The sequence below is a fragment of the Rhinopithecus roxellana genome, chromosome 8, assembly GCF_007565055.1.
Source record: "Rhinopithecus roxellana isolate Shanxi Qingling chromosome 8, ASM756505v1, whole genome shotgun sequence".
NCBI lineage: Eukaryota > Metazoa > Chordata > Mammalia > Primates > Cercopithecidae > Rhinopithecus > Rhinopithecus roxellana.
The window spans coordinates 76966739-76994287 of NC_044556.1; the positions used below are offsets into that span (position 1 = coordinate 76966739).

At 48.7% G+C, this 27549-nt stretch overlaps 1 protein-coding gene and 1 long non-coding RNA gene across 3 annotated transcripts in view; one reads left to right on the top strand and one right to left on the bottom strand.

Moving 5' to 3' along the window:
- The first annotated feature begins 608 nt into the window (after positions 1-608).
- On the top strand, positions 609-26176 carry RAB7B (RAB7B, member RAS oncogene family). Of its 2 annotated transcripts, XR_004058958.1 has the most exons (7): positions 609-823; positions 9380-9448; positions 9981-10107; positions 10830-11045; positions 17810-17935; positions 23984-24989; positions 25652-26176. XR_004058958.1 is itself a non-coding variant. In XM_010362484.2 (6 exons), exons 2-6 carry the CDS (start codon positions 9396-9398, stop codon positions 24059-24061), a joined length of 600 nt encoding a protein of 199 aa, XP_010360786.1. In that variant the 5' UTR covers positions 609-823; positions 9380-9395; the 3' UTR covers positions 24062-26176. The 2 variants fall into 2 exon arrangements, 1 of the variants encoding a protein (XP_010360786.1); XM_010362484.2 differs by having other exon boundaries at positions 23984-26176.
- The window catches only part of LOC104661726, a 42775-nt gene continuing 40037 nt past the window's right edge, over positions 24812-27549 (bottom strand). The window contains exon 4 of the long non-coding RNA XR_747883.2: positions 24812-26899. This is a non-coding gene — a long non-coding RNA (uncharacterized LOC104661726). The remainder of the gene's footprint in view (positions 26900-27549) is intronic.

The following is a 27549-nucleotide window of genomic DNA, read 5'->3' on the forward strand; positions in this document are numbered from 1 at the left end:
GTGTGTGTATGGTGTGTTTGTGTGATGTGTGTGATGTGTGGTGTTTGTGTATGTAGTGTGTATGTGTGTGTGGTGTGTATATTGTGTGTATATTATGCGTGGTATGTGTGGGTGTTGTTTGTGTGGTGTGCATGTGTGGGGTGTGTGCGGGTAGTGTGTGTGGTGTGTGGCATGTATGTGTTTTATCTGTGTGTGTGCTGTGTGTGTTGGCGTAGGGGAGGAGTGTGTGTGTGTGTGTGTGTGTGTGTGTGTGTGTGTGTACAGGTACTGGGGTAAGGGCAAAGCATGAGGACCAGAACCTCTTCCTACCAGGCTGATGGTAGGACTGAATCTTCTACCCATGTGTATCTAAAACCTCAATGAAAACAAAAGGGCCCCTTTACTGGGTGGCTTCCAGCAGCAGAAGCAGAAGTTTCTAAAGCCAACCAGAGGCTGTTTATAGAGCCCACAAATGGGGCATGTTACCCTGCAGGCCCCTGACCCACAGCTCCCATCACCATGGGCCAGGGTTCCTATAAATGAAATTCTTCAAGGGCCCAAATCCAGTCAGCCTTTCCATTCCACTCCACCCCCTCCACCCACACAGCTGAGGTCACCCGGCCCAGCCTCTTTTGCAACTTTCCCAAGTCTGTGCACGAGAGGGAGAGGAGGAAAACTCAGAGGGAAGTGGCGTGGCTTCAACAGACTTTTTTTTGGCCCGTCTTTGTCCCAAAGCCTTTTGCTTGGCCCTGCTGAGACCATCGCTCTAAGAAGAGACCAGGAGACTGAGCGAGGACTCCCACCCACCCTCAGAGCGAAGGCCGAGTGCTGCGCAGCCACAGCTGTAAGTGCCCCGGGAGTTTGTCTCAGTGCTTCTGTCTGCCCCCGCAGCCCTGGGAGTTATTTGGGTGTTTGGGTGGAGGAGTGGAGGCAGGGAATGCAAGGATGAGATTTCCAATCTGGCAGCTTCAGAGTTTAGATCCAGCCCAAAGATCCCACCCTGAGGAAGCTCCCAGGGTGTGGCAGCAAGAAAGGACTTCCCTGCCTGTGCGAAGAGCTGGGGCCCAGCTCGGGGACCCACAGAGGCCATCAGTCCCAGGACGCAGCTGCTGGCCCCATCAGAAGAGGGCAGCGCTGCTGCCTCAAACCTGCAGGACCTGCCAGAAACGAGAGCCCTGGTTGAAAGCAAAACCCTGCTGGCACCCAGAGTCCCCTTGTGACATTGACAGAGTGCCTTCTGGGACGCAACTGTGTTGGCCAGGGTCTCATCAGGGGAAGCTTGGCCCCTGGAGTAGGAAATTGTCCCTCCTGTTCTAAATCATAAATATTTCTCCTTGCCCAGTGCTGCAATGCCAGGGGAGCCAATGAATAGGGTCGGACGGATCTGGGTTCTATACCCAGTTTACCACCAACTAGTTGTTCTTGACCCAGGAATCCACTGGGCTTCAGTGGCATTTTGTCGACTGCAAGTGCTCTATAATTGCTAGGTATTATGTATTAATACAAATAATTTCTTTGGGCTTACAGATCAATGTCCCACCAAAAAGTTCCCATGGAGATAGTAACTTGTCTATATCTTTAGACCTACACAGTGCTGGGGCTTAGTAAGCACACACTGCCTGTGCCGGACAAATGAACAGAGGGATGGATGAGTGGATGGGTGGTTGTTCATGGAAACCTCTAGAATCCCAGCACTGGTCAGGCTCTTTAGTAGGATACAGAGAGGTGTGAGGCACAGCCCTGCCCTCCAGGAATGGACAGTCTACGCGAGGAGACAAGACCCACAAATAACCTAAAGGACAAGAGCACCGAGCCTCCTGAAACCAGGGCTGTAGGTGCACTTCCCAGAGGGAGCAGGTCTAGACCTGCTAGGGTTGAGGTGGGTGAGGCAGAATTGTGAGCATTACTGGGAGGTAACAAAGCCTTGTGCTCTCTACATAGCCTCTTTTCACAGACAAACTTTGCTTCCACGACTGTAGGTCCCATTATTTTTTAGGGTGGATATATTTGTCCTTTTCCAAAGTATGGGATCGGAAGGGAAGGTGCTGAAAGTGGACAAGAGCCTGGTAAGATAGTATGATGGGGGCAGGAGACTCTGTCTGCTTCAGAATCCTCACCTGCCCCTGCTCACTAGTCTCCTGTCAGCAGAAGTGATACCCCTCCCAACACACATGGGACAGAAGATTGTGCCTGGTTTCAGGTTGGAGTCAGCGGGGTAAGGAGAGAAAGGAAGTGAGAAGTGAGAGCGAAGGGGGTTCCAATGTTTTTGGAGGGCTGGTCCCAGGCCCAGGGGCTTGGCAACAACTCAGTCCTTCTCACTCCACAGGGGCTGAGCTACCCTGTAGCTTTGGCAAATGGGCAGGACCAGGACTCCAGGCTTGGAAGTGCTGCTAGGCAGAAGGGGAAAGAGTTAGGGACCTCCAGTGGGGAGTGAGTCACTGCAAGTTCTGCTCTGTGTGGACCAGGGCTGGCAGAAGGCAGAGTCTTGCATTTCAATCCTGCTTTTCACTGTTACTTAACTGTAGAGGATGACTCAGCCTGGCCTCTAGGAGGATTCCCTGGTTTGAAGCATCTGAGTCAGCTGAGTGGGTGGGATGAGGCTTAAAAAGACAGCTACTGCCAAAGCCCAGCAGAGATGACACGAAAAGGGACTCCAACCACTGTATGAGATCCGCATGTGCCTCCTAGGCGAGCCAGCCTGTGTCACCCCACAAGCCACCCCCACTTCCCACAGACCTGGTCCCAGTCACTCTCTCGTTGCTCCTAGTGACACTGGGCCCAAGGACTAGGCTCTTATAAAATAGCAGCCTCAGCAAACTCCTACTCTTCTGGGATGGGGTAGGGGAACCTGCAGTGGCAGCACACCCTGAGTGAGCACCCAGGGGAAAGAAGCAGAGAGGAGGTGGGATGCAAGAGTCCAAAGTTAAGGCCGAGGTAACTTACAAGGATCTTGAGCACTTTTTGTGTGGCCCTCAGGAGAAATACTCCTAGGAGCGGGAGGCAGTTCCATGGGGCAGGTCTGGCTCTACCTTTTGTGGATGTGGAAGAGATGACTCAAGCACAGGGTGGTGCTTGGCATCAATGACCTTTGAGGTCCTTGCAGGAGTGTACTGGAGCAGGCTCCATGCTGGTGGCTTGAAGTCAGCCATGGTGTAAGTGCTTACACCATAGGAAGTGGCAAGCATGACCAACCAGGGCCCTGGCCTCTAGACTCACCCCCTCTCCCAGTTGGTAAACAATTATCTGGATCCTTCCCAACTTGGGGACCCTGCTGTGCTATAAGATCATGACACATGTCACCTGCAGAGGAAGCCACAGCCATGAGTGATGTCCATTTTACCCATGAGGGAACAAATGCCCCAAAGTTCAGTAACCCACCCAGGGTCACAAATGTGTGGAGCCGGGATGAGAATTCTGAGTCCTGAAGTCACGATCACTCCATGGCACCAGACGGCCTCACTCTCTTGCCCACAGAAGGAATTTGTCCTATCTGAAATCACACTCAAATTACTTTGGCCTGCCATCCACACGTCTTTTTAAAGAAATGTTAAGTGATTATTTGATAGTCTTAAATTACAAAAACAACTTAGGCTTGTGTAACAAATTTTAAAGCAAAACATATATAACATAAAACGATAAATCTCAGCCTCTAATCTACCTTTCCCATCTCTCTTATGAATCATTGAATGTATATCTCCCCTTAGCTTTCTGTATCATACCATATAAAACATTCAATGATTTTCTTTTTTCTTACTTAAAGGCCTCATGTATAGCTTCCCACTTTTTAAAACTGCCCTTGGCCAGGCGTGGTGGCTTACACCTGTAATGCCAACATTTTGAGAGGCCGAGGTGGGATGATCACTTGAAGCCAGGAGTTTGATACCAACTGGGGCTACAAAGCATGATTCCATCTCTACAAAAAATGAAAAATAAAAAATTAGCTGGTCATGGTGGCATACACCTGTAGTCCCAGCTACTTGGGAGGCTGAGGCGAGAGGATCACTTTAGCCCACAAATTTGAGGTGGCAGGGAGCTATGATCACGCCACTGCACTCCACCCTGGGCAAAAGAATGAGGCCCTGTCTCTAAATAGATAGATAAATAAATAAAAAATAAAACTGCCAATTGTTCCAGAGTATTAATGGATCAGACTTTATGTAGAGAGTCTCATACTGATGGACAGTTAGATTACAACAATGCTTTAGCAATCACCTTTGTACAAATATGTGTTTGAGCATATGTGTGAGCATTACTGTAGGACAGATTCCTAGAATGAGAACCTAGGCTGTGTGCATATTAAGTTTTGATATTGTCCAATTGCCTTCCAAAAAGACCATGCTAATTCATACTCTACCAACAATATGCAAGACTGTTTCCCCAACACACTTGCAAACCCCAAACATTGTCATCAATCTTTTTAAATTTTTGCCACTCTACTGGGTGAAAATAAATGGTATTTTGAAATGTCAATTTCCTTGATAGTAAGGTTGAGTGTGTTTTCAAAGCTTACTAATTCTTTATAAGATTTCAACTGGTAACTTGTTCATGTTCTTTGCCCATTTTTGATAGGTGTGTTGCCTTTTATTATCTATGAGTGCTTTACACATTGTGCATAGCGACCTACTGTTATATGTCTCACATATACCTTCTACCTTCCTTGTCCTGCCCCAGCTTTCCCTTCCTAAGCACGCCGCTGGCCTCCCTGCATCAAACCCTCACCCATCCAGCCCCTAGCTCTCTAACAGGGGCACTATGGAGCAGGGCATGTAAGTCTCATTCTAGTTTTACAGACAGTAGAACCCAGTAGTTAAGAGAGCCGGCTCTCGGGTTAGGCCTGGACTCCAATCCCAGCTTCAAACCCCACTCTGACACATACAGGCTTCCTATCTTTAGGGCTGAACTGCTTAACCACTCTAAGCATCCGTTTCTTCAGTGGTAAAACAGAGATAATAATAGTATCAATCTCACAGGCTATCTTCGCGTGCGATAAAATAGCTAACGTTTCTTGAGTCCTTAATTTGTGCCAGTAAATGTATAACAATATTCTATGAATATTGTATTCTATGTGTTCAGTGTATTATAATAATGTATAATTTGTTTAACCCTCACAATGCTATTGTGTATTTGTGTATTCACAAAGCCCTCAGCACAGTGCCCACCAAACAAATGTTAGCTTGTAACATGAGATGTACTCCAGCACTGCTGCATGGTCCTGTGACAGCGTGTGAAAGCATTGCCCTCTGCCTAGCATGCTGTGTCTCTGACCCTGTGGTCAGTCCTTACATATAGCTCCTGTTGGGCAACTCCAGTTCTCTCTACCCCCACTGTACCTCTCTGCCACTTTGGCAGCCTTTCTCTGTCTTCTCCAACTCTCCTAGGGTTTTGTTGAAATTCACCAAATCTGAGCCCAATGCCCTAGATTCCTGTGCACACAGATTCTATGGGTTCAAACTCTGATGATTAGGAGGCATGACACAGGAAAGTCTTCTTAGCATTTTTTGTTTGTTTGTTTATTTGAAACGGAGTCTCGCTCTGTCACCCAAGCTGGAGTGCAGTAGCGTGATCTCGGCTCACTACAACCTCTGCCTCCCGGGTTCAAAGGATTCTCCTGCCTCAGCCTCCTAAGTAGCTGGGATTACAGGTGTGTGCCAACAAGCCCAGCTATTTTTTTTTTTTTTTTTTTTTGTAGTTTTAATAGAGATGCGGTTTCACCATGTTGGCCAGGCTGGTCTCGAACTCCTGACCTTGTGATCCGCCCACCTCGGCCTCCCAAAGTGCTGGGATTACAGGCTTGAGCCACCGCACCCTGCCTTCTCAGGCTTTGATTCAAATACTAGCTCTTCCACTTACCCCCTGTGCAGGCTTGGGTGAGTTGTGATTACTCAGCTTCTTGGAGCTTGGTTGTACTTGTCTCAGAGGGTGATGATGAAGATGGCCTGCCCTCGGTAGAATACTTAGCACAGCCCACTGCAGGGGCTCAGCCAGTGCTACCTCTTCTCCCGCTTTTTCCTGCCTGCCTTTGGTTCTGACTTTCTTTCTAAGGCATTGTGTTGCTTTTTAAAGCTAAGTTAGCATGTTGTATCAGTCTTTAGGAAACAGCTTCCCTTTGCTCCTAGGCCCCTTCCAAAGTGATAACAAATACTTTGAGAGCCATGCTTTTTCAGGGGTTTCTGAACCATTTCTCCTTTGACTGATTTCCCTCATGGACAGCAGCATCCGTTATAAAATGCCAGCCCAGGTTCAAGCCTTGAATTGCCTTCTTCTACATGTTGGAATATAGGAAATGTTTGCTGAGTGAATGAATGAATGAATGAATGAGTCAATGCCAGGATCTTTGGTCAGATATTCACAGTCCATCTTAATCTTGCTTTCTCTCCAGCCTTTCCTTTACACCTTTCACCTCATCCTTCCCTGAAGCAAATTGGCCACTTTCTCCATTCATCTGTTCCCAAGGCTTTGGTTATTTCATTTCCTCCCCAACCACATGCTTCATTTCTTCAGGACCTAGTTCTGCTGAATTCTCAAGCACTTTCCCTGTGCCTCTCTTGGGGTGCTGTGTACTTTCTCTCTGGTGCCATCACTCAGCCCCTGTCCTTTCTTCCTTGATGACTCCCTATGGTGAGTTCCTATTTGCTCCATCTCTGTGCTGTTCCCAGTGTCTAGTACAAGACTTTGCATGCAGTAGGCATGTAGGCATTTGAAGCATGAATGGATGGACCATGAAGAAGACCCATTGCTCACCATGCCAACCCAGCACTCTTGGGTTACAGCAGAAGTTCCAGTGCCACCAACTCCAGCTCCTAGGACAAACAGCTCTGAGCAGAGCTTCAAATCACCTTTGGTCCATGATATGGTTTGGCTTTGTCCCCACCCAAAATCTCATCTTGAATTGTAATCTGAATTGTAATTCCCATGTGTTGGGGAAGAGACCTTGTGGGAGGTGATTAGATAATGGGAGTGGTTCCCCCATGCTGTTCTTATAATAGTGAGTGAGTTCTCATAAGATCTGATGGTTGTATAAGGGGCTTTTCCTCACTTTGCTATACACTTTTCTCTCCTGCTGCCATGTAAGGAAGGATGTGCTTGCTTCCCCTTCCACCGTGACTGTAAGTTTCCTGAGGCTTTCCCAGCTACACGGAACCAACTGAACCTCTTTCCTTCATAAATTACCCAGTCTTAGGCAGTTCTTTATAGCACGAGAACAGACTAATACAGTCCATGACATGGTTCATGAAGGGGACACTAACAATCCTAAATCTCTGGGGGCTTCTCGTTTTAACTTTGTGTCCCAAGCACAACTCTCATGGCCAATGAGGTCCAGCTCCAGCAGATAAAGCATTTTTCACCAAGAAGACATCTTGAGTCTTCGGGGCTTAGCTGGCTCATTCTCCAGTTGGAAAGCCCAGACTCAGAGAGGGGAAGTAACTGGCCCATGGTCACACAGTGGCAAAGTGAGAACCAGAACCAGCACCTCAGGATGTCCTATTTACAGCTTTTTTCCAAGTACTAGGGGAAATACAAGCTGGCCAACTTTTGACACCTCATCTGAGCAGAGTCAAATCAAGGTTTACTCAGTAAGCTTAGTGCATCCAAAGACAAACGACCCAGGAGTCCAGGATAGTACATATGCATATGTGCATGAATGGGTGAAACAAAGGGCCAGTTAAGCGTGTATCCTACAACAGTTTTGCTTTACCTTGTTAAACACACACACACACACACATACATATACATTTCTCTTATAGGAACAGGACATATTTATTGTAAAAAAAAAAAAAAAGAACGTATTAAAAAGCATAGAGAAAAAAATTAAAATGATGTAATTTCCTACCACCCAGAATTAATAACCTACGTTTTTTAATTGACAGATAAAAATCATACACACTTACCATGTACAACATGTTGTTTTGAAATATGCATACATTGTGGAATGGCTAAGTTGAGGTAATTAACATCTGCATTATCTCACATACTTATCTTTTAGTGGTGAGGACACAATATAAACTCTAGTAGGAATTTTCAAGAATACAATACATTGTTGTTAACTGTAGTCACCATGCTGTGTAATATATCTCTTGAATTTACTCCTAGCTAACTGAAATATTTTATCCTCTGACCAACATCTCCCCAACTGCCCACCCAGCCCAGCCCCTGGTAACTACTGTTCTACTCTCTACTTCTATGAGTTCAATTTTTTTAGATTCCACATACAAGTGAGATCATATGGTATTTGTCTCTTTGCCTGAGTTATTTCACTTAACATAAGATCCTCCAGGTTCACCCATGGTGTCATAAATTGTAAGTTTTTTTTAAAGCTGAACAGTATCCATTGTGTACATGTACCGCATTTTCTTTCATTGAGGGACACTTAGGTTGATTCCATATCTTGGCTACTATGAACAACGCTGCAGTGAACACGGGAGTGTAGACATACTGATTTCATTTCCTTTGTCTATATATCCTATGGTGGAATTGCTGGAATTTTTAATATATTTCTTTCCAGGCCTTTTTCTATACAAGTGGGAACTCATTTAAGTGTTGGGGTGGTATTTTGTGTACGGTTTACCATCTTCTGTTTTCTAATTTAGATTTTAAGGTATCCTAGGATCCTATTTAGATCCTAGGGCACAAGCGTTTTCCCATATTATTGTAATATTCTCAAAAACTCCATTTAATGGCTGCTTAATAGTTCATTGTGTGCTATGGTTTAACCACTACTTTCGTGTTGGATATTTATAAACAGTACAGTGAAGAACATTCTTGAACAAGTCTTTACTCACATTTCAGATAATTTCTTTAGGACAAATTCCTAGAAGTGGAGGGCGGGAACATTTTTAAGGCTCTCAACACTTGCTGCCAATAGCTTTCCAGAAACATGGATGAATTACACCCCTGCCAGCTGCATTAGAGAGGAGCCTTTTGATTCTGCAGTTGCAGCAAGATCTCGGACTGGGGGAGGGGCACTCTTCCACCCAGAGCCTCTGCGCAGTCCTGACAATGGACCCCTTGTCCTGCCCACCCCCATCTCTTCCTCCTGCACGCCCCTCCATCCCTGGCTCCAGGCTGGGCTGTCTGCAAGGCTTGTGTTCAATCCGGTCCTGCCTTCTTGGCACTCCAGGCTGCCTCCAAGAGCTGGGTTGGTAGAGCTGAGGGATGAGAGATTTACCCGTTCTGGAGGGTCACCACCCTTCCAGCTTTGGGGAGGCCCCTAGAGAAAGTGAGGGAGAAGATGTATGAAGATTGCTGAATTATGTGCCTCTTTCAGAGAACCCCACCCGGTCTCCAGGGCAGGAACTTGCCCATTGAAAAGGGGAAAGCAGAGGCCACACTCAGTCACACTCAGTGACAATGGCTGTAAGGAACACTGGCCAGCATGTGGATGACCTCTGTTTCCTTACAGGCTCTGAAGCCCCTCCATGAATCCCCGGAAGAAGGTGGACCTGAAACTCATAATCGTCGGAGCCATTGGGTAAGCCAAGCTCAGCTCTGGGAGTTGGGAAGCAGCCCCTCACCCAAGGACAGTGAGACTCCCGGTGTGTTCCCATCTCCCGTAGGTCCCTTTCTGATTCAGGGTGACACCAGCAACAGTATCACACCCTCCAAAAAGCTTAGTTGGGAGAAAGAAGCTGTATGTAAACAGATGGTTTCTAGTCCTAGATCTGCAGTGACTCTGCAGTAACCAGCTGTGTGAATTAGGCAAGCCATTTAGCATCTATCTGTCCTCCCACGTCCTATACACACAGAAAAAACCTGACCATCACTGTAAGGTATTCCACTGTCTCCAGACTACTCTGCTCACTCTGCTTGGCTTCTACTTCTGGAAACCATTTCCTACTCCCTTGCTATTCAAAGTATGGTTCATGGACCACAGAAATTTGAAATTCAGAATCTCAGGGAGAGACAGTGGCAAGAGGGGCCTGGGGAGATTCTGAGAATGGTATGGAAGCATGTGCACGTGTGTTTGCATGTGTGTGTTCACATGTGTCTGGAATTTTCCTCAGTGTGGGAAAGACCTCCCTCCTTCACCAATATGTGCACAAGACGTTTTATGAGGAATACCAGACCACGCTGGGGGCCAGCATTCTCTCCAAGATTATCATATTGGGTGACACAACTTTGAAGCTACAGGTGAGCAGCCTTCCTTTTCCCTCTTCAAAGTACATACACTGAAAATCCGCCCCACGCCCTGACAGCCACTCATGTAGCGATGTGCACCAGAGCTAGAAAGGTCTAGAGCAGAAATGGGAAAACTTCAGCTCATGGACCAAATCTGATCCACCTCCTATTTTTGTAAATAAGACTGCACTGGGACACAGCCATACCCATTGGTTAACTTATCATGTTACGCACTACAATGGCAGAGTTGAGTAATAATTGGCATACAGAGACAGAATGACCTGCAAAGCCTAAAATATTTACTATCTGCTCCTTATAGAAAAAAAAGCTGATGCCTGATCTAGAAGGAAGGGCATTAATCCAGGAGTTGAGAGTCCCCATGCCTAGTCTCAGGTTCTCTGGAAAACTTGGCAGGTGATCTTAGGCAAGACATTCCCAAGGTCCAAGTTTCCAAATCTGTCAGATGGGAGTAACAATTCCCACCTTGATGACCCAGAGGAAAAATGAGAGGTCGGATGTGAAATTACTCTCAGGATGTTACATGTTACCGCAAAGGTGTTGGAGTGTATGTGTGTGGGAGGGGCAAGATGCCTTGGTGTGAAAGAACCATATGAACTTGTACCAGGGCTTGCTGCTCCCTACCCAGCACAAGAAGCCTTGACATGATGTAACCCAGCTGGGCCACCTTCCAGCCACTCATCACAGTCCCATGGGGCGGCTGCTTTCCCCTCCAGATCTGGGACACTGGCGGTCAGGAGCGGTTCCGCTCCATGGTGTCCACGTTCTACAAAGGCTCCGATGGCTGCATCCTAGCTTTTGATGTCACCGACCTGGAGTCTTTTGAAGCCCTGGATATCTGGCGGGGTGACGTCCTAGCCAAGATTGTCCCCATGGAGCAGTCCTACCCCATGGTGTTGTTGGGGAACAAGATCGATCTGGCAGACCGGAAGGTACTGTTCATTCATTTATTCATTCAACAAATATATGAGCATCCACTGTGTGCCCAGCACAGTGTTAGGTCCCACACATACAGAGCTGAATCAGGCATAGTCCTTACTTCAGGAATTTCACAGTCTAGTAGTAGATACAGACACTTTAAAAGATAATTATAAAATAAAATTATAATTACGATACAATATGGTAAATGAAATAATAGAGACATACCTTGGGCATTAAGGAACCACAATAAAGGGGCATCTACCCAAGCCTAGAATATAGGACAGGCTTCCTAGAAGAGTTGGGTTCTGAGCTGAATAAACAGCATGATATAAACTGAGAACTAAAGGCAATTTTGTCCAGAGACAGGAAACGGAGGAGTTAAGGCATCAGATGTAGGCAGGAGGCAGGTCTCAGTGGAATTTGAATTAATCTGTAGCACAGGGTTTCTGCCTAGGGTCAAGTTGGAGGTCTGCAGTTATAAATTCTTGGGTATACAAGTATTCTGGGGAAGTAATAATTTTTTTATTAGCTGAACCATATTCCAGACCATCGGGTTAACCGCTTAACAGCTGGTCTGCCCTGTGACTACAGTGACCCCACTTGTGTTTACCATTACAGGGCACTGAGAAGACAGCACTTTTAATCCTTGCCTACTAATGAGGAAAGAATATGGCAGACTGAATTTGTAAAAGATGCTCATGGGCCAAAAGTCCAGATGCCACCAAAAAGAGCTGTTTAAACCAAGTTTCTCTTTTTAGTGTTTCAAATAGGGAAAAGTAATGGGGAACTGGATCATCATGTCTGAACTGCATTTTCACAATGGTTCAAATTGAGAAAAGCAATGGAAATGAGGCATCATTTGGCATGATGAAGTGTGTTTATGCATGGAGAAAGGGAGGGAGGGATGGTGCTTCCAACTGAGCTACCGTCTACAGAAGGGAGAGCCTCTGGTTCATAGAGAAAGAAACATTTTTGGTTTGGACATGTTGAGTTTGAGGAGCTTGTACAACTAGTTGGAAATGGCCAGCAGGCTTTGGAATGCATAAGAATGAAATTTCAAAGGAGAAGTATGTGCTGGAAATAGAGATCTAGGAGTCATCTGTTCCATGGTCACTTCAGGTTGTAAACTCCATGTCAATTCTCTAATTACAAATATCCAGCCTCAGATAATAAGCAAGGTCTTAAGTTCATTCAAAGGCAAGGTGTCTCCATTTTTTCCCCCACTGGGACCAGCTGTGGGTGAGAACCTTGTGGTCTAAGAAAGGGAATAGGTCCTTAGAATCTCACGGCCAAGCTTGATGTCCACACTTCCTCCTCTTATCTGGGATAGTAATTCCCGTTTCAGACCCTGTCAAGAGTAAAGCAGGAAGAGGGAGAAGAGGTCAGGAGAGCAGGGCAATTCTAATTTGACTGGTACTATCGTAAGACAGTCTTGGCTGGGCACGGTGGCTCACGCCGGTGATCCCAACACTTTGGGAGGCCGAGGTGGGCAAATCATGAGGTCTGGAGTTTAATATCAGACTGGCCAACGTGGTGAAACCCCGACTCTACTAAAAATACAAAAGATTAGCTGGGCGTGGTGGTGGGTGCCTGTAATCCCAGCTACTTGGGAAGCTGAGGCAGGAGAATCGCTTGAACCAGGGAGGCGGAGGTTGCAGTGAGCCGAGATCCTACCACTGCACTCCAGCCTGGGCAACAATGTGAGACTTTGTCTCAAAAAAAAAAAAAAAAAAAAAAGACAGTCTCGCACTCTCTGGCCTGACAGGTGTTGCAAGCGCTTTCTTCTGTGGGTCACTTGTGTGGGTCCTTTGGAAGTCTCCACTGGGAGCATTTCACTGTACCTCCCATGACAAGTGTCTTGCGTTCTCCTCCCCAACCCCTAGCTTTCAGCATCCCCACCCCATGGGGGTCACCTTTTCCTCCAAGCAGTTTCTAAGTGGGATTTAGCCGGCCCCAGCCTGTTGTGCACTCTCTCTCCCTTGCTCTCTCTCTCTCTCTCTTTGTTGAATCCACATATCCTTCACAAGGTACACACATGCATTCTGGCTCCACTGGGGGACAAGGGTAAGCTGGTGCTCGGTGCAGCCTCTTCTCTCTCTGCCCTGTTGCCTGTTGCCTCAGATATCTCAGGTATGTGTCAGACACCAGTCCACCATGTCTACCAAACTCCAGGGGTTGTACATTAACGACTCTCCTCAACACCATCTTTCAGCTAGAGGTGAGTCCTTACCTGTTCCTCCTCTTGGGAGAAGCAGGGGTAGTTGTACCCACAATATAACTCTCTCCAAGGAAATCCCTCCTAATCCTCATTTTCAAGCCTTTTATATCCATGCTGTGGGATTTCGAGTCATCCAAGAAAGTCTTGGTCATGAGCCTTTGGGAATATGTACCCAGGGTGGACTGTCTCCACCTGCTTTATCTCTGACATCTGTCCAGTTGTTGTGCCTCTGCCAAAACTTTCATTTTAACTTCCATCTTGTTTCATGTCTGTAGGGTGGGAGGAGGGAAGCTGGGGGAGTTCAAGACCAAGAGTCAGTGAAATAAGAGGTGCCATCTTCTGTTGAAAAGGAGGAAACCAATACGAGGCTTAAGAACCATGAGGAAGCTTTGCCAGTTACTCTTGGGAGAAGTGGGAGGAGGAGCTACTTAGGGACAAGGACAAGATCTGATGGGTGACACCAAGGACTCCACCGAAGGAGGAGACCATGAGTTTGAGGTGGGGTCTGTGTAGGGTACAAGCCAGGAGCAAGGAACTTTGGACTAGGGCTTTTCCAACCAAGAGAAGAGGAAGGACAGAGCTGTGAGGGCACCAATAAACCATGAAGGAAAGAAGAGGGACCAGGGAAGGCGGAAGGGCCAGGGCTGGGGTGGCAGAGGCTGGGGAGCAGGGCAGCAGGAGGGAGGGCCTGAGGGGGTTGAGGGAAAGGAGATCAGGGCACAGGAGACCAGGCTTCTTCTTTTACAGAGGTCCTGAGAGGAAGAGGCTGACATGGAGAGAATGTGGGCAGCAAAGGATTTCTGAGGCTACCATGAGAGGTGGCCGCTGTGTGTTGAGGGATTAGGAAGCCTCACTAGGTGGCAAGTGTTTAGTGAATGAGGGGCATCTGGCAAGGTGAGGAGGGCAGGTGTTGTCTTGCGGGAGTAGAGGGGGTCCAATCCAAGCCTCAGGGTTGGGTGAGCTTTGGTGTCCAGAGAGAGGAAGAACAAAGGTTTGAAAGAGGCAGTGAGGCACCAGGCAAGCCAGCCCCCTCTCTGGCATCTGTGATGAGTAAAGTCTGCAAATAGTCCCAGTGGGGAGGGCAAGAGGGGGCGCTCGGGAAGCATGACTCTAGGAAAAGCCAGGGTTCAGCCAGACAGGGAGGTCCCTGGAGAAGATGGAGGAGGGCTGAGGAGAGGATGGAGGAGAGGAGAGCCTGTCTCCCAACAAGGTAGGCCCAGGGAAGGGGTTTGTAGGGAGGTGGACTAGGATAGGGGAAGGGAGGAGGCACTGAGCGATAGTGAAATCAGAACAGGGATGTGGAGAGGAGGAGGTGGGTGGGAGAGAGCGGAAGGACTTTAATTCTGAGACCTGGGATTATAAAGCCCCAAGAGGGGAGGCTGGGAAGTGCCAGCCTTCAAATGTCTTTACTCTGCACAAACCTAGCAAGGGCTCTGCCTTCCCCTGGCCAGGTGTTGACATGGAGAAGGAGCCAAGAGGTATGTTCTTGTGGGGCGTCTTCTCCTCGGAGCCCGTCCCGCATATGCGGGCTCACACCTGCCCACCTGGTCGATATGCCTCCATTACCTCCTCTGCAGGGCGGAGACCAGAACACAGATTTCCTGAGACTGAGTAATAATGGGAAGGATGTGATTTCCATAATGGAAATAATGGAACGAGGAAATGATCCTCATTATTATCTCCAAGGGACAGCTGGCAAAATACAGCAGCTTCTCCTATCTAATAAGAAGAAAATGAGTATTTAAAAATGTACTGCAACTTGGTCCAGTGGCTCACGTCTGTAATCGCAACACTTTGGAGGACCAAAGTTGGGGGATAGCTTGAGCTCAGAGTTCGAGACCATCCTGGGCAACATGTCGAGACCCCATCTCTACAAAAAAAAAATTTTTTTTTTAATTAGCTGAGTGTGGTGGCACACCTGTATTCTGAGCTACTCAGGAGGCTGAGCTGGGAGGATCTCTTGAACACAGGAGGAAGAGGCTGCAGTGAGCTAAGATCACACCACTGCGCTCCAGCCTGGGCGACAGAGCAAGACACTGCCAAAAAAAAAAAAAACAAAAAAAAAAGCCGCACACACACACACACATCATATATACACACATATACATGCATAAATATACACACACATATTTATAATATATATATAGCCAGTTTAGGAAGGTGAGAAAGTTCTGAAGATGAATAGTGGGGAATGTACAGTGTGAATACAATATGAATGTACTGAATACCCATGAACTGTATGCTTAAAAATGGTTACAATGAGTCAGGTACATTTTATCTGTAATCCCAGCACTATGGGAGGCTGAGGTGGGAGAATCGCTTGAGGTCAGGAGTTCAAGACCAACCTGGGCAGCATAGCGAGACCCCCCCCCATCTCTCCAAAAACAAAACAAAAATTCAAAAAAAAGTGTTTCATTTAAAAATAGTAAATTTTATTAGGTATATTTACCACAATAAAAACAGGCATATATAGCCAGAATAATTTTAAAGAAATTACTGATTTAGCGTAAAAAAAAATCCCTGCTCCTTCTACAGAAGGTAATAGGGAAAAAGATAGTTTGTGAGAAAGAACAGCTTTGCTGGCATCTGTGCTACCAGGAATTTATTCACTGGGGCACGAATTATTTGCTCTGTGCTCAGGTGGGTAATTTCTGATTTACTAGTGATTCCGTAGACTTAAGATCATGCTTTCGAAAAATATCCTTTGTTATTTTTAGTGATGGTTTAATGGTTTAGTAATTAGTATTTGACATGCTAATTTTAGCACTTGTATGATCGATTATTTTAAATGCACATGAGATGGAAAAGCTTCATAAATAAAATGATGCCAGTTGGACTAATTTTCTCAAATGTTTGGCTTCCAATGAACAAGCAAAATTGTAACCAGAAAAGTGAAATGTCAATAGTATATTGTTGACCAAAAGCAACATTAATGCAAGCAATACTTGCAGAATTGTCATACTTCCCAAGTCCCCAGCTATCACACCCTGAGCTTATTTTCAGTCAGAGCCTAAATTATAAATAACTTTCATTTTATAAATAAAAGATGAGACAATTTTAAAAATCATGGAACTGTCTCTGGGATTGGAAGAGAAAAGTGAAAAATACTGTCTGGGTAGCTTTCTTTCCAGGCCAGCTTTCTGAGGTTGGGGTGGGTAGGAGGGGGAGATATAAAAAGAATGTTAATTTGCAACATAATCACAATGATATTTCGGAGTCTGTATGCAATCATTCGAAACCAAACAGAGAGCAGGGAGAAATGAGATTAAAAAGTCTGTCATAACCGGGCACTTGGGTAGATCTGGTCATGGTAAGTCAGAGGAAAGGGTCAGCTGAGATCAGCTGGGACTTTTTATCCCAGTAAGACAGACATTCCCAGGACCTGCAGGAGTCACAGAGACAATGAAACAGGGGCAGTGTTTGATCTGCCTCGGCCTGCACTGTGTTCTGAGAGGGGGTGGAATGGTCCTTTCTCCATGAGAAAGACCTTGGCTCCCCTAAATAAATTGAAATGATGATTATAAAGTACCAGGCTCAGCAAATGCTCAATATGTGGTCATTTCCCCTTCCCCAAATAATCAGACATCAAACTCGGCGTACCAATTGTCTTTGGAAGTAACCCAGAGGGCTTCCAGAGCATTTCCAGGCCAACATCACAAATTGAACACCGTTTGCACTTGAGTGGAGATGTAGTCATTCAGCCTGTGCCTAGTGGCTCGCATATGCCAGGCCAAGAGCTGAGCTCCTGACCCTGAGCTCCCAGAGGAAGACAGAAAAGGAGAGGCATGGTTCTTATGCAGCGCCCTGTAGAGGGCAACTCAGATGTCAGGGGGAGCACCGAGCTGGGGCCGCATCCAAGCTCTGCCTTCTCTCAGCTGTGTGATCTGGGGCAAGTTGCTGAACCTCTCTGAGCCTCAGTGTTTTTGTCTATAAAGTGGAACTGACAATGCCCATCTCACAAGATTATGGAGAGGATGAGATGAGTTCATACGTGATAAAGTGACGTTTAACACAGTGCCTTGGCCCATAGTAGGAGCTTATTAATTGTTCCTAGGACCCTACCCTGGGGGAAGCAGGGTCAGCCGAGACCCGAGTCTCTGCCCAGCAACAGGCCTCCTGAGTGTGAGCCTCCTTAGCTGGGCTGGAGAAGAAAGTCCTCAGTTCCAGCCCTTCCTGGTTGGTGTCTCTCATGCGCAGCTCCCTTTGAAGGGACTGACAAAGGAGGCAATGGTGGAAGAAGCTCTTAGTTTAGGCCTTAGGAAGGCAGCAAAGTGCAGTGGGCTGTAATTCCACCAGGCCTGTGTTCAAATCCTGCTCAACCTCACAAACTCTGGGCAAGTTTTTTTTTTCTCCAGACCTCCGTTTTTTCATCTGTGAAATGGAGCTAACAGTTCCCACCTCCTACATTTATACTTAAAGTTGTAGACACTTGGGAGGTTCTCAATAAATGGGAGTGGTGGTGGCCCTGCTGGGGATGGTGAGGATGTGATGGTGGCAGTGGTGGTGATGGTGATGATGATAATACAGGAACCATGCTTATTTCTTCCCCTCATTCAGGTACCCCAGGAAGTAGCTCAAGGCTGGTGTAAAGAGAAAGATATTCCTTACTTTGAAGTCAGTGCCAAGAATGACATCAATGTGGTGCAAGCCTTTGAGATGCTGGCCAGTCGGGCTCTGTCGAGGGTGAGTGGCTGTGGTGGCAAGACCTGCCAAGACTGCCCCCTGGATTGGGGAGGGTCTCAGGCACTTCCAGAGAAGAACATCTGGGGTACGGGCAGGGTTGTGGGTGGGACGGGATTGCTCATCGTCTCAGTTAATTAGCTATGGAATGGGTTCAGCAGCACTCCAGTTCTGGAACCGCAGAATGCCAGAGGTAGAAAGGTACCTTAGAGCGTGCAGTCAGCGGTCTGTCAATCCAGCTAACTAACCAAATCCCTTGTGGAGTATCTAAAAACTCCAGTCCTGTACCTCAGCCCTGGAGATCCGAACTGAGGAAGGGTTTGAGAAGTGATGGTCTAGTCCAATCTTCATTGGCAGGAGGTGCCAGGGATTCACCCAAGTGAAATATCAAACTTGCAGGAGTTGCTGACATCTTCTGATCCAAAAGATGAATAGACGTAGACCCCTAGGTATGAAGGTTCGTCAAGAATGTGTTGAGTGTGTGGCAGGCACTGTACAGGCCCCGGGACCCTCTGTCTGAAGAGGCAGGCAGATAGGCCCCTAAGTGATTGTAATACAGTGTGGCATGGTGGGACAGGACTTGGGGTAGGGCCTAGAGGAAGGGCACACAGACAGCCCATGCCGCAGGGCAGGGGAGGGGGTGGGGAGGAGGGAAAGTGAAGAAGGGATTGGGAGAAGGGAGCAGTTTAGGCTGATGACCAGGTTCCCAGCTTGGCAAATGAAGGGACAATGGATTAGTGATTCCATGAGCCAAGCAAGACAGGGAACAAAGGAGAAAGCAGGGGCTTCATGAGAGAAACGAGTAATGACGTCCATGTGAGCACATTGCATTCAAGTTTCCTTGAGACACCAGGTGAAAACGTCTGAATTCTGCAGGGAGGTGGGGAAGACCACGGAAGGCCGCCTGGAAGCAGTGGCGTGGTTTTAACGTCAGTCTGGTGTGGAGTTTGGAAGCCCTGGGATTGGCAGGGGGAGGGGCTCAGCTTGTGTCATCGTTCTGCCACATCTCATCAACATGGGCTTCTTAGGAGAGGGGAAAGGATCATCGCAGCAATGGTTCTGAATTGAGGAAATGGGCAAATAAAGGTAGGGGACTGGAGGCTTCCCCTATGTGGAAGCATCCACCGCCCCCATGGGATGCCCTCTGCAGCGGCTCTGGAAAGAAGCTCTCCAGGCCCCAGTGAGGGGTTGTCCCAGACAGAGAGAGGCAGCAGCTACCTCTAGCGGCTGCTCAGGGAGAAGATCCCAGCTAGGCATCCTCAGGCTTCAGAGCCCTGATCTTAGGGTTCCCCTGACCCTCACTGGCTCTTCTGCTTCCCCTCCGGCCCTCACTGTCTCGGGAAAGGGAAAGCAGGAAGGTGTCCATCTGTTAGTGCTTGGTCAAGAAGTGGGCGGTGTAGTCTGCTCCTGAAGCACAGGTGTGCCTGCTCTTGCCGTCCTCCTGGATCGCTGAGGAATGCTGTTTGCCCTTGGTGGTGATAATGATCAATAATCCTCCACAAGCACAGGGCAGCGACTGCCAAATGCTTAGTCACCAGGAAGCGTCCATCAGCCCACAGCCCGTGTCTGTGCCTGGTTAGCACCTGTGCTATCTGGGGAAGGAGTATCCTTTCTTCTTCAAATGATGTCCTTCCTACTGTATTGTGGGTAAATTAGGTCCTTCTGACTCTGTCGCTGTTATGACATGGTGCTGTTTAGTAGACAGTGGCTTGTCTGCTTGTTGTTGTTTTTAAACACCCTTTCTTGGCAAAAGATTAAATGGGTAGCAATCCATGTCAGTCCCCCATGTTTATGGGGGCATGTGCACTGATCAGAAGTCTGGAAGTCACGGGTGTGGTACCTGCGGTCAGACTGACCTGGATTTGAATCCTGCCCTGGTGCTCTCAAGTGGACCCCTTGGCAAGACATATGACTGTTCTGAGCTTCCATTTCCTCTCTATAAAATGAAAATAATTTGAGTCCATAAATATCCATTGAGTTGTCAGGCTAGACCTGGAGATACAACCCTCAGTGCACTTGAGGTCAGTAGAGTGAGATATCCATAAGTGACTATCCCGGAGTGATGTGAGTGCTGTGGGGGGTGTGATTAAGGTGAGAAGGTGACTCCCAGGCAGCTGGTGGCAAGGATGAGTGAGGATGCCTGCTGGGAGAAGTGACATGTCAGAAGGTTTGGAAGGCAATTCACAGTTTGCAGGTGGAGATGGTAGGCCATGGTGGGTGTAAGCCGGAGGGGAAGAAGGGCAGAGAGAAGGCCAAGGCCAGAGACCCAGGCATGAGTTCATGGGGCTTCCAGGAGACACCTACTGTAGGTCTTGTTGGCAAGAAGAAACCTGGCGTGGAGGAATGTCAGAGCATGGGGACAGAGTTCGTGATGAAGCCAGCAAGGCCACCAAGGCCTGGTGAAGCCTGACCAGGAGTTCAGACGCCATACCACAGGCCCACGCCTTCCACATGGCACTGCTAGGCCACCCAGGGTACTCAGGAGCTCACCCAGGACCTTGAAACCCAACAGGGCACGACTTTCTGCAGTGTCTTTTTTGCTTAGAAATTTGAAGGAGAAACATTTTCACATAAAAACAAACACACTTAACTGGGCATAGAATGTAAAATTCACATCGATTCTTAAGATGAAACAGAAGTTTACAAATACAGATTTTGAAGTCAAAGAAAAGTTTTCAAAGGCATTTCCTATAAGGAACTTCCCTTCCTTCCCAGGGAGATTGTGGGTTCATTTGCTCCAGCCCAGGGTGTTTTGAGAGGAGGATGTGGGAGGTGCTTCTACAATAAGGAGTAAGCCCCCATCTGGGGTGGGGCTCTGAAGTTGGAACGATCTGGCTTTATACTTAGCTCTACGTCTCACTGTGCGTCCCTGAGCAAGTCGTGCAGCCTCCCTAAGCCACCACTTCCCTAACTTTAAAGTACAAATAATAATATCTTCCCCATGAGGTTATTGTGAGGGTTAAATAAAATACTATTGTAGTACAGAGAGGGCATTACATGCTGTTTTAAAATGGAGCTGTGTCATAGAGTTTTCAGCAGGGGAGCTTCGTGCTGCCAAAAGGATGGGCTCCATGGGTGGTGATGAAGAGGCTACTGTGATAGTCCAGGCGTGAGAGGATAGAGCTGGCAAGGTGAGGGTGAATTAAAGAGACTTTGGAGGTAGAAACGTCAGGAGCTGATGATGGTCAGATGCAGGGAGAAAGGAACAGGAGCAGTTTAGGCTGATGACCACGTTTCTAGCTTGGCAAATGAAGGGACAATGGATTAATGATTCCATGAGCCAAACAAGACAGAGAACAAAGGAGAAAGCAGGGGCTTCATGAGAGAAAGGGGTAATGACGTCCACATGAGCATATTGAATTCAAGATTCCTCGAGACACCAGGTGGAAACGTCTGAGTTCTGCAAGTGAGCCTTGTAGTAAAAAGAGCAATATGTGAGGCACCTGCTGAGAGCAGAGTTGGTGTTCAGTTAACATACTGAAAGAGACCAGAGTAGGTGTTCAGTTAACATTCTGAAAGAGACCAGAGTAGGTGTTCAGTTAACATTCTGAAAGGAAAGAAGGTAGGTAGGTTACTTTAGTAACAAATTTAGCCACATTCAAGGGTTAGGGTATTCAGTTATTACAAAATATGATGAAGGATGCCCTAAGAATTAAAGAAGAGATACCCACCAGCTTTGAAAGATGTGGGGTGGTGAGGTTTTGCTCCTAGAAAGTTAGCAATGCCAGCTGGGCATGGTGGCTCACACCCGTAATCTCAGCATTTTGAGATTACATCTGCCAAGGCAGATGGATTGTTTGAGCCCATGAGTTTGAGACCAGCCTGGTTGAAACTTCATCTCTACTAAAAATATAAAAAACTATCCGGGCATGGTGGCACGTGCCTGTAGTCGCAGCTACTTGGGAGGCTGAGGTGGGAGGATCACTTGAGCCTGGGAAGTCAGGCTACTGTGAGCCATGATTGTGCCACTGCACTCCAGCCTGGGCCATAGGCGTGAGACCCTGTCAAAGAAAGGAGGAAAGGGGAAGGGGAAGGGGAAGGGAGAGGGGAAGGGGAAGGGAGAGGGGAAGGGGAAGGGAGAGGGGAAGGGGAAGGGGAAGGGGAAGGGAAGGGGAAGGGAAGGGGAAGGGGAAAGGGAAGGGAAGGAGAAGGGAAACGGGAAGGGGAAGGAAAAGGGAAGGGGAGGGGGAGGGGAGGGGGAGGAAAAGTTAGCATTACCATCCCTGCTGGGGCTTGTCAGGCCCAGCTCCAGTAGCATGAGATATTGCTTAGAGGCCCAGTTCTTTTGGGGTTAATTGGAAAAAGACAGAATCACCACGTCCAGTGGAGGGAAGCAGGCTGGCTGGTGGCTGCTCGGTGAATCACAGCAGCTTTACACGGTCCTCAGGATGCAGGACTTAAGGCAAGGCCACTGGGCCACTGGGGGGGACAGGGACAGACTCCCACAGTCACACCCCCACTGAAATGCTGCAAGCATTGGAATAGCATTTTATTACTTGCACAGTTAGATTCACAAGTTGTCAAGAGGCCTGGGGCCTGGAGAAAAGAATGACATAGAAACCTAATTATGGCCTGGAGGTTTTGCAGAAGATCTGAGAAACAAGATGCTGCCATTGTCAGTGAAAATGATGTCGTTAATGCAAAGAGCTCAATGGTGACTTGGACCTGGGGAGGGTGCGGATGTTATTAGGGCAACACTGGCATGAAAACCTCAGGCTTTGCCCATGCAACAAATGAGGACGTCTCTCACACCTACCCCAGACGGCACTTGCTCTGCTGGTCCCAAGATCCTACCAGGGTGGGGTGAGAGATGGGGGATCCCCAAGAAATCAACTTTGTGACGAAGGACTGGACCCCAGGTTCAGCATCACGAGCTCTGTGCCATCGGGTTAAATTACTGCTCAGTCTGGGGATGGCAGGGAGTGATGAGGTGTCAAGGGATCTTCTTACGTATTTGGGGGGCCCGGCATCATCAAGGTGCAGGAGGCAGGGCTGGACACCACCTCCTGAGGTCCAGGGTCACGAGCATTCGCCAGCTGGGTGTCTGGCCTGAGCCTGGGAGCTGCCAGGGAGATAAAATCAGAGAGGAGGAGGCAGCACCCCTGTCACTGGAAGTTGCCTCCCTGAGAAGGACACTTGAGATGGACTGCCAGGGACAGTTTTGCGTGACACACAGGAGGCTCCGCCCCTGCTCAGGTCCACGCCAATGTAGCACAAACCCCTTCCACACAGAGTGAATGCTCATCACTCACCCGAGGCCCACAGTACTGGCTATGGGAGGAACATGAAGGAGATTGAGCTCTGTGACTAGCGGAGGCCATAGCAGCGTGAAGAGATGGGATTCCTTGAAGAAGAAACCCTTCAGCCTGAGGAACCCATCTGCTTAAAGAAGGGCCTCCTCCATATCACCCCAACCCCTAAACTGGGTCGGGGGGCAGGCTCTTGGTGAGCAGTGAAGCCAGGTGGAAAGGCAGAAGCTTGGCAGACTGAGAAGGGGCTTCCTCTGAACCCTTGTTGGGACAAGAGAGGCTGGAGAAGCAAAAGCGCCCAGGATTAACATTGAGTCCATTTTAGGGAGGGCTCCCTGGACGCAGCCAGGACAGAGGACTGACTGGGTTTTTCCAGGCACGAGTAGGGGAAGCTGGGAGATGGGCAGAATGAAAAGGAGGTTGCGGGTATTGGAATATTTGCGGGAAGAGGTCTCCAGGAGAAATGAGGAGTGGCCATCACCTCTCTGCCTGAGCCCAAATGACACCTCAGCTGTCCCCTCTGGAGAATGGAAAATTACAGGACACGGCTGGAGGTCAGGAGACTTGGGCCGCTGATTCAGACACTGACCTGCTCTGGGCTCCTGGGAAGAGGCTGGAGGGGGAACACAGGGAAGAAGGAGGGTGGGGAACACCAGTGGCTTCCCTGTCTGGGCCTCAGTTTCCCAGAAGTACAATGGGGAGGAAACAAGAGCCCAGGCTCTGAGGCCCATTAAGAAATGAAGGGCGGGCGGTGCTCTCTGCACCTCAGGACATGAATGCTGGCCTCTCTTTCCTTCCCCAGTACCAGAGCATCTTAGAGAATCACCTCACAGAATCCATCAAACTCTCACCAGACCAGTCAAGGAGCAGATGCTGCTGACCTCCGGACGCCTGCTCTGGACGCCCAGAAACAGAGCCTACCCCAGGCCTGGTCATCCCAGGCTTGAGAACAGATAACCATCACCCTCCAGCCCCACTGCCTGCCCAAGCACAGCACAGGGGACCTAGGCTCTGCATCAGAGCCCTTGACCCGGTGCTGGGCCCAGAGTCAGAGGGCAGCCCCTGGCTCAGGCTGAGTATAGTGACAGAGTCTGGGTGAAGCCCGGAATGTCACAGCCAAACCCTGGCCCTGCAGAAGTCACAGTTTCCACAGTGGCTCCACCTTTCCCCACCCGTCCACCCCTCAAACACTCCCGCTCCAGAACACGTATCTCCGCAGACCAGCCACTGACTGGAGTCTGGTTACATCCTCCTGTGGACAGACCTTCCTCACCCCCTCCCGCCTCACACCCCTCAGCCACAAGCAAAGCTTTGGACAATGGCACAGCTCAGCCTCCTTCAACAAGCAGACTAAGGAGTAAAGCTCTGGACCCCACTTGCTGGGCCTGCCTCACCTCCTGGCAGAAGCTCTCGTGCCTGAGACCCCGTCTGCTCCCTCCAGGGTAGAGGACTGAGGGAGCACAGGAGAAGGCACAAGGGACCCTGGCTCATTCCTCCTTGCTGGGTGCTCAGGCAACTCACATAAATCTCTGAGTCTTGATTTGTTTATCTGTCCTGTGGGAGTGATATTTGCCTTGCCTGTATCACAGTGCGGTTTTGAGACCAGAAGCTGTGCTTAAATCTAGTAGCTGTTGTCGATATGCATTTATTTACCTCTTTGACAAGTATTTTTGCCTATCTACTATGTACAATGCATTGAAGTCCAGTGACAAACAAAACAGACAGGGACCCTGCCCTCCTGGAACCGACATCTGGTGAGGGAGAGAGGCAATGGATGCAGACTCTAGACAGATACTTCCAAATAGCAGGTAAGTGCTATAAACAAAGGGAAACAGGGTAATGGGATAGAGTGGCAGGGGCTGGGATGAGTTGCTATTTTAGACGAAGTGGTCCAGGAGGGCTTCCCTGAGGAGGTGGCATTTGGTCTGACGGCTAGAGAATGAGAAGGCAGCTGTCACCTGAGAGCTGGAGAAAGAACATTCCAGGGAGAGGGAGCATCAAGGCCCAAGGCCCTGAGGCAAGGACAAGCTTGCCATTTTCCAGGAACAGTGAAAGGACATCCGTTGACCTAAGACTCAAAGCTACTGTCCCAAAGACAAAGCAAGGACGACCCAGTTCCCTTAGGAGGCTCCTTGATGCTCTGCTTCCTGGCCACCAGAGGGCAGCAGTGCTCCTTCTCTTTCAGGCTGAACAGAAAGTGGGTGCTCATGAACGCTTTAGGAGCTGGGGTTTTGTCCTTCAGATGCTCAAAGTTTGTTCACGGGCTTGGGGGCATGTTCAGCCCTTTGGGATCTGTGAGGCAGAGAATTCCAATTTCTTAAGCCTAGTAAGAAATGAGCAAAAACTTCAACATACATGACTCAGGCAAGAAATCAGCATCTGTGGCAAATGCTAGAATGAGATGCAAGAAAGCTCATGGAGCTCCATGCCCGCAGATTCTAAGGCTGGAATCTTTTTCTTTCGGCTCCAGGCAGCACAGACAGGGCCCAACCTGGAGAGGGTGGGCAAGATGTCCTCTCAGGGTCTTCAATGGCCAAGTCCATGCCCACCGCAGAATCTTTCTTCTACCCAGAAGTATCCTTTCCTGAGTTCCAAGCAGAGCTGGGGATGTTAGCCTATGACTGTCATCTGACTTGGAAGGTACACCTAGGGGTCGGGGGGAGATCAGCAGGGGAGTTTGGGAGCCGCTTCTCCCCACACCTGGCTCTGGAGTGTGAACTGGCTCATTCTGGACACCAGCATGGAGCCAGTACAGGAACGGTGTTGCGGGGGGGCGTGGCCTAGAGCACAAGCTCTATCTGTGTCCTTCAGAAGTCCTGGGGAAAAATGATGCGCCCTCATGGGAATGGCATTTTGCACATCACACAGGCTGTCCTGGGAGTCAGGCAGACTGGATTGTCAAGTGTGGTGTGTATATAGCAGCTTGTGCACTGCAGTGGACAAGTGGACCATTTCTAAAGGTCACAATAAATAATAAATGTGTCCTTTGTTTTTATCTTTTGTGCTACTTAGATTTTATAGTTATAAAAATACATCTACATGGTTTGACATGAAAAAGATACTAAAAGGCAGACAACTAAAAGTGAACTGAGACTGGCTACATAATTTACAGAACCCAGGGCAAAATGGAGATGCCAGGTCTCTTGTTCAGACATTATTAAGAGTTTCAAGACAGCAACAACAGAGCCTTCAATCAAGGATGGGCCCCGCTGAGGGCAGGTCACTCATTCATGAAATCAATCCTTAGCAAACAATGAGTCTCAGACACACTGCAGCTAGAATGGAAAAGATTCTGAGTCTGCAAGAGCCAGAGCCACGCTGAGATTCAACGCGAGTTCCAAACCACACATTTTGCACCTTCTTCAGACTCGGGAGCCAGGACAGAATGTTCCAAACGTAGGGTGGGGATTGCAGGTGCTGAGAACCCACAGCCTCCATTCTGTCACAACCAGGGGACACCTCAACCCATCCCCCAAGCAGAGGGAACTGAGCCAACAATCAGGGCCACATAGAGGCCCTCCCTGTGCACCACCCCCACCCCACTCCCACCCTGCTCCCAAGTCTGGGACTGGCCCTCGGTGCCCACCCCAGCAGGTATAGGGATTGGCAGAGGAAGGCAGCATCTGGGGGCTGTGACTTCAGGCCGGGACAAGTGGCACCCACTGGAGCCTGGATGGGGGTGTACAGGCAGCACTCCTGGAGTCCTTCATCACCATCCCTGTAAAGAAGAGGGCCAGGATGAATAAGACCACCCTGTGTCCAGCACAGCCCCGCTCTCTGAGGCACAGCTCCAGGCTGCCACTGAACAACAGAGGTAATCCAGGCCAGGGCTCTGGGTGGCACACTGCCCTTGCGGCTTGGGAAAAAACAAAACCAAATCTTATCACCAAATAAACCTGGGCTGGGCCTGGATGGGTGCCAAACCGCCCATGGGAATTTTGGGAAATGCTGACTGTTCCTGCCATTTGCTCCCACTCAACAGAAGTCCCCAACCCTCACTGTGTGAGTCCACCGGCCACAGGCAATACCTCAAGCAGGTCCCTGCAAGGTCAGGCGCCAGGCGGCACCCATGGTGTGGGAGTCCTGGGACCGCACAGTCCAATGGGGTCCGCAAAACAGTCACACAGGCAGTGACACTGGACTGGCTGAGAGGTGTGTGGCAGCCTAGCCGTGACAGTGGGCTGTGTGCACTCTGGGACACTCCCTAATGTGCGATGGGGACGGGCCAGGCTAGGCAGGAAGTTGAATTCCTGCAGAGGGTCAATGGCCTGTACCAAGATTGTGTACGTGTCTGGGGGTGGTGTGTGTTGTGTGTGGAGGGGGAGTGGTATGTGGTATGTGTGTGTCTTTGATGTGGCTGCGTGTGTG